This window comes from Limulus polyphemus, unplaced genomic scaffold, assembly GCF_000517525.1.
Source record: "Limulus polyphemus unplaced genomic scaffold, Limulus_polyphemus-2.1.2 Scaffold2100, whole genome shotgun sequence".
NCBI classification, from domain to species: Eukaryota; Metazoa; Arthropoda; class Merostomata; order Xiphosura; family Limulidae; genus Limulus; species Limulus polyphemus.
The window spans coordinates 63292-70241 of record NW_013667710.1 but is presented as its reverse complement, the minus strand read 5'-3'; the positions used below and the strand labels follow the sequence as shown (position 1 = coordinate 70241).

At 34.1% G+C, this 6950-nt stretch overlaps 1 protein-coding gene across 1 annotated transcript in view; it reads right to left on the bottom strand.

Annotated features, from left to right (window-relative positions):
• Positions 1–5132: 5132 nt before the first annotated feature.
• The window catches only part of LOC106465946 (BAI1-associated protein 3-like), a 58821-nt gene continuing 57003 nt past the window's right edge, over positions 5133–6950 (bottom strand). Inside the window, exon 28 of the mRNA XM_022393903.1 lies at positions 5133–5851. Within this exon, the coding sequence (XP_022249611.1) occupies positions 5766–5851 (86 nt within the window). The 3' untranslated portion in view covers positions 5133–5765. The remainder of the gene's footprint in view (positions 5852–6950) is intronic.

The window sequence follows — 6950 nt, the reverse complement described above, 5'->3', positions numbered from 1 at the left end:
GGTTAGCATTATCTGAATAGCAATGCGAAAATTGGGGAAGATGTTCTCATTTCCATACTGAACAGTAAATTCGAGAAGCTCTCCAGGTCTTGATTTTTTCATGTTGGCCCGACGTGATAGCAACATTCTGTAATCCAAAATTTCTTCATTTCGCTGCTGTCCACCAACATCAGAGCTATGCAATTCGCTCAATGTTTTGCACTTCTTCTTTAGGTCGTTACTGTCGGCACCGTAACACAGTCCCTCGACATCGAAAAGGAACCCAAACTTGGCATCAGTGTCGTGCAAATGATCAAACCTTTCATCCATTTCTCTATGAAGACAGTCGAGTGTTCCCTTCACGAATTTTTCCATTTCCTCCTTGGCTTTTTACCCAGCGTCTCTCGAGTTCTCATCAGCCATTCGTTTCTTTCGTCTCTGACGTCTTTCAACTTCAATATTCCATTCTTGACAGAGACCGAGTCCACCTTCGAATGGCTCACTTACCAACACTTCTCTTTCATCATCAAAATGATCTCGGAGGGTTTTCAAATCCAGGGCAGTATCGTGGAAGTTCGTGTTAGGATCCTGCAGCCTCTTTTGAATACGGTCAATGCGAGTGAGTACTTTGTTTCAAAATCTTAGCAAAGTCACAAAATCGTAACTCAAAATGCGGTTATACAGCTTTGCGTCACTTCTTATTTTACTGGTCTCGTTTTCATTGTCTAGCATGTTCTGGAGAACTTGAAGTATCTCCTCAAGGTACTTGTTGACGGGCTTCACTGCTTCTGTCCTTTCACTCCACCTGGTTTCGGACTGCGACGTAACAACCACATGTACGGCGTTTTTGAGTTTTTCCCAGCGCTGTGTTGAACGAGAGGAGAACACATAGAGAGCTATAATGATTTCAAAAAACGTGATCATCATTGTATGTGGTCATGTTGTTCCCAGCACTATCTTTTTACCTAATAATGTATATAAGTGCTTCTCACCTATGATAATCAAAGACAGATCACACATCTGAAGAAAACTCTTTTTTCACTGTTCGAGGATGGCTTGTCTGACTTTAATAGAAACTGCTCAGTGGCGCCCCCTTCAAGTGGCGCCCAGGGCACGTGCCGTACCTGCCATACCTTAGGTAGGCCACTGATTCCATTTTACCTAAGCTTCTGTACCTGCATTGACGAAGTTTGTATCCTTTCCTGTTTCGTGTGATTGAATTTGAGAGAATCCCTGTATAACAAAATCTATACAACGAATAAATGTGCTAGAAAGAATTCGGGTTTGTTGGAGCGTGACGGTTCAGGTGACAGGTTTGATACAATAGACTGCCGTTCAATCGAGAGGATGAATTCGGTTTCGGTGTGATGTTTGAACAAATAATCCATCATGATTAACTTCCTGGTTGTAAGTGTCTAGTTTAATCTCAGTCTTAGTTAAAATGAAAAAATTGGGAACTTGATTGGCAAACAGAGCAATAGGCAAACAGTCGATAATTAACGGCGAAATACATTTTCGAATTTAAATAGGAAGAAAGCACACAAGAAAGTAGTCCTCAAGAATGAATTGTTAAGAGTTACTTACAATTGGCAAAAGCTCATAAAAATGACAAAAGTAAGCGATAACAGCTTTAAAAACAAGTTGTGACAAAAACTGTCGAAAATAGATTATAATAAAAACTACGATGAAACGCAAAGAAATACATTTGCATTAAACTAAATAAAAGAAGAATAAAAAACTGACGAAAAGAACTGTAGGAAGATCAAACAACATAAAACAGTTAATATTTATACATGAAGCAGAAAGATAAAGAGCGAGTTGTAATAAAATATTAATACTAATTTTATTAATGCGCTGAAAAAAATCTATATATATAACGTTTATTAACCTTTTTATAGTCAACATAAAATATTCTCCTTTTAAGTTGACGATTTAGGGTTCGTGACTACTTTATTTTTAAAGGATCATAATTTCGTTACGAAAATGTAAATATGCGTGCTTCAAGCTCATTTTACTCATGTCTACAGTAAATGAAATGTATCCGTTATTATTGATGTTTAATGTTGCTGAAGCATTAAAATTTTATTTCTCTTTTTTTTCACCCCATTTTGTCCCGAAATTGGTTGAAAGAGCATGTTAATAGACTACGAAAATGTATTCATGGAAACCACACAACAGTGAATAAATGGTACTTTGAAACGAACAGGCATCAGATTGCCTTAGGTTATTACTGGGATGAAAATCAAATAAAAATTCAAATGATAAATGATTTGTGCATTCATGCGTTTAAGATATCTATTAATTTTTCCATCTGAATGACTTGTTTTTACCAGGCCATTCTGAATGATTTGTTATCAGAATTCATCCTCATCAGCAGTTTTCAAAATCGTAAATTGTTTTGTTTCAAGTTGCGATACAAATTATATATACTTATGTAATCTAGATTAAATTAAAAAGTGATTATATCTCCCGTATAAATAAAATAAAAGTATTGAGCTATTTAATACTAACGTAACACGAATCACATAATATTTTTATATAACTATATAGAACTGGTTCTCAGCATCTGTCGAAGTGCATAAGTTATTAAGTGAACGCAAATGAATGTCATATTTAAATAGAATTGAGTCGTTGTTTTTAGTACAACTCTTTTTCCAGAAATATAAGGTAAAATCAAGACTAGCACTTTAGTTTCATGTGTTACTAATTTGCTAATTTCTAACATTTTGTAACCCTGATGGGAGAAAAGTTTTAAGTTTTCAACGCAAATAATTCAATCTGACTGGCCATTTTGTTAGTAACGTACACACGTGCACACAGAGATACTGGTATATCGTTTAATTTATTAGTATGTGCAAAAAAAAAAAAGATCATGTGAAGTTTCAGGAGATTTATTGAGTTCTATAAATGCAAAGACGTGGTCATATTATAGCCACCTCTGCAAGACAATTTGTACTATATCTTTGCCACTAAAAAAAACGCTGTTGTCACTAAGCGCTGGGAAAAAACAACACTGGACTAGCTTATAAACTCCCACAGCCATCATATCGTAGATCGATTCTTTCAACAGTTGTCAGGATTGGACTATCTCTCATTATAACATGTAACTGTCATTACAAAACTAATTGTATGCAACTGCAATGAGTTCGAAAACCATTTATCTCATATGTAAACAGAAAAGCACGGTTTCACTTAGATGTGGATTATGAATGATTGCAATAAAGTGTTGTGATCTAATGAGTCGGGCTTACTCTCTTCTGTATTGTTAGTAAAAATATATAGTAAGCGAAATGGTGCATTTCATCCTGCTCGTGCTGTTTCAACAGTGCCGGATGAGAGAATAATGTTTTTTTGTAGCAGAGTTTATACCCTTTAATTTCCTTAGGAAGGCGACTTGCAACCAAAGGGTTTGTTATATATCATTTCCACCCCACAATGCTGCTATTTCCATGATAGACAAAGCTGAGATGATAATTCAATGATCCAATTTGGTCGTGTAATCCAAAATTAGTTCAGAGAAAATATTAATGACTTCAGTCATTTTCTTTCGCCAGTACAGCTACTGGATCTTTAAGATCATTATGAATGATACATTTGTCATATTTATACTTTACCGCAGTAAATGAACAAATTTATCCTCAAACTTCCATACGAATGGGCTACAACCGAACAAAATACTTCCAGACATCTTGTATATTATATGCTAGGCAGTGTCATGTTGTTATTACAGCAATAGATAGTCCAACCAAATAAACTGACCAGAACTGTAAACAGCCTACCAGTTATTAAATAGATACCCACTCCGGAATGATACCATTTCATTATATAAATAAATACATGAAACAAAGAGAAAAAGATTACCTTTATCAAAATGAGTCAGTTTTATAGTTTTCGGGCGCACAGGACGTGCATAAGTTGTTGTTTTACGACGTGAAACGAACTACATTGTCAATCCATTCATTGCGAACAGCAAATTATTTGGCGACTTCTTGCTGACTTTGACCGCCTCCAACTACGCTAACTTGTGAAAGGGTGAAAACACAGTTTATTCCTAAATTCCTTTCGTGGTGTGGTTCTATGTATTTTGTGGTCTTTATTCATTGGAGGAAACCTTTGATAAGCACCTTTAAAAACTATCTGTGTTATTTAACTTGTGTTAGTTTTATGGAAAAGCTTTGTAATGTTAAGTCTATGCATTTTTGTAATGAAAGATCAAAAGTGGACGCTATATTGCGATGTATAGGCGTGGCCTAATTTCCAGCGTTCCCTACTGTGAATCCGAGGGGCCATAATTCACGTACATTTACCGCAAAATCGTCCTTCGCACTTTGAGGCTGTGTGTATTCTATAAGAGTTACAGATAAATCCCACTATTCAATTAGAGTAGCTCAAAAGTTGAAGGTTGGTGCTGTTGACTGGCCACCAGTCTATCAATTTAAAATTAGGGATGGCTAGTGCAGATAACCCTTGAGTAGCTTTATTTGGGTATCAGAAGAAACAAACAAACGCTAAACTCAATGATAATCTCAGGAATATATATAAATGTATGTATGTATGCATATATATATATTTCAATAACATATTATGAAATAAACGTTTAAGTACGAGAATCTGGTCATACTAAATATAATATTCAGCTGTATCCAGTAATATCTGATATTAAGCGAATGTGATTCTTAATACAATGGTTATTATTACGTTAAAATTCTGTTTTACTCCTCTTCAGGCTAGTTTTAATTAGTTTAAGTATGTTACAGCATTACAGCAATGTAAATTACAATACTTTTATTTACTTAAATACACAATAGACAATAGTTCATGCATATCACACCATATTTTCAAATTTCCTACTTTTACATACTTGTTGTTCACATTATACAAAATGTTTACATTATGTTACTTCACAATGTTTATTCAAACGAAGTGGTAGAAAATATATTTTTTTTTGGCTTGGAAAAACAGTTTCGAAAAAAGCCCAACAGATACTACTAATTATAAGATTCATTTAGTCATCTTTGCTGAATCAAAATAATATCAGCTAAGCAAGAAAATGGTCTATCTCCAACATATTAGAATAAGTTTGGCTGATTTAGTATAATAAGCAAAAATGAAAAAAAACAACAAAAGAATAGTTTGCTTATATATCAGTTAAAGTGACTTTTCATAACAAAATAATAAATAGCATAAAACAGACAATTAAACTAGGAATAAATAGCAATTAAACCTCAACATTTTTACCCCAAATGTAAGAATCCTTAGTAACATATGGAAAATACTAATTACATTACCAGAACATTAAGCATGCATAAATTGTTCATAAAATGAATTTAGAATAAAGCATATCATATGAAACATTAATATCAAGATATATCAAGTTTACACTAAGACTTTTCCAGCTATGATATACAACTCATAATTTTTCTTTAATAAAAGTTATTCTGATAATTTGAAGGAATGATTCCAGAAGTGTACGACAATTAATATAAATACGTGTTTCAAGTTCAAAAGTAATATTGTTAGCAAATATATTTGTTTTCTATTGAATTTTGTATTAGGTTACACTCAGTTCAAATCAGATCTTGTACATGTATGGCCATAAAATCGAGGTACACATAGTGGAAACACAGTTTATAATCTCCAAGAGGCACATTGAAAGATAGGTGGAGAAATATGAGATTGGCAAAGAGAGAAGAAATTGCTGTCTCAGCTGACGTAAGTGATATACAGATATCCAAGGACAAGATTAGGGAACTGCTGTTCAAAGTGGGGATAATATCTTCGTGTCATTAAGGTCGTTTACCACGTTGTTCCTTGGCAAATTCTTGAGCTGTTTTATCCCAGGTTCGAACCTCTAAGGCGTTGATGATTTCATCTGAAAAGAGAAGTTTCAAAATTAATGTACAAGAAACGACGATGCCGCTCTCTTAAAAGTTGTGAATTCCAAAAACTGGAACCCTTAAATCCATTTTTTTTTTAGGGGGGATTGCATTGCTAATGAGAATTTGGGAAAATACTACTTTTGGAACGTTTTCAGTCACCAATATAATTCTACACTTACATGCATCGCAAGTTGTTCATTACAGTAATTTTAATTATGGTTGATTCTAATGCATTAAGAATAAAATAGTGTACTTAAAAATGGCCGCTACGGAAAAAAAAAATATTTTTTGCTTGGCGGTTTTGAAATGAATCTTTAAGTGACGTTTGTATATTTGGTTGTCTAAAAAGATCCTAAGCCTTCATGGTGAACAGAAATTGACAAGTGAGTTATACTCTCAGTGACTTAGCAGTCTTGTACTTTCATGGATTTCTTTTGCATGAGTTTAAATAACAAATTAAAGAACAGTTTTTATGCATATTGTGCAATAAATAAGACTGAAATATGAAATATCTTGTCGTATATTCAAACGTATAAATCGGTTAACTCTAAGCAAATCTAAAATACAACTTGACAAAGCTCGTAAATGTAGTTTTTAAATGTTACTAACAGGTATACAATATAACATAATTCCATAGATAATGAGCACATCCCGAGGTAGATATTATTTCAAACGCCATACTGAATTGCAGTACGATACCTGGAGAGCTACCCTCAAATACCTTTATGTCATGCATGTGTTAAATGAGAATATGCTATGTAAAATGGTTGTTGTTGTTGTTTAGTGCAAAGCTACACAATGGGTTACCTGCACTCTGTCAGGATTTTAGCGTCGTAAGTCAATAAACTTACCACTGATCTAGTGGTAGGTATATAAAACCGTAGAATTTGTTTGTTTGTAGTTAAGCACAAAGCTACACAATGGGTTACCTACACTCTGTCAGGATTTTAGCGTCGTAAGTCAATAAACTTACCACTGATCTAGTGGTAGGTATATAAAACCGTAGAGTTTGTTTGTAGTTAAGCACAAAGCTACACAATGGTTTATCTGTGCTCTGGCCACCACGGGTATCGAAACCCGGTTTGTAGCGTT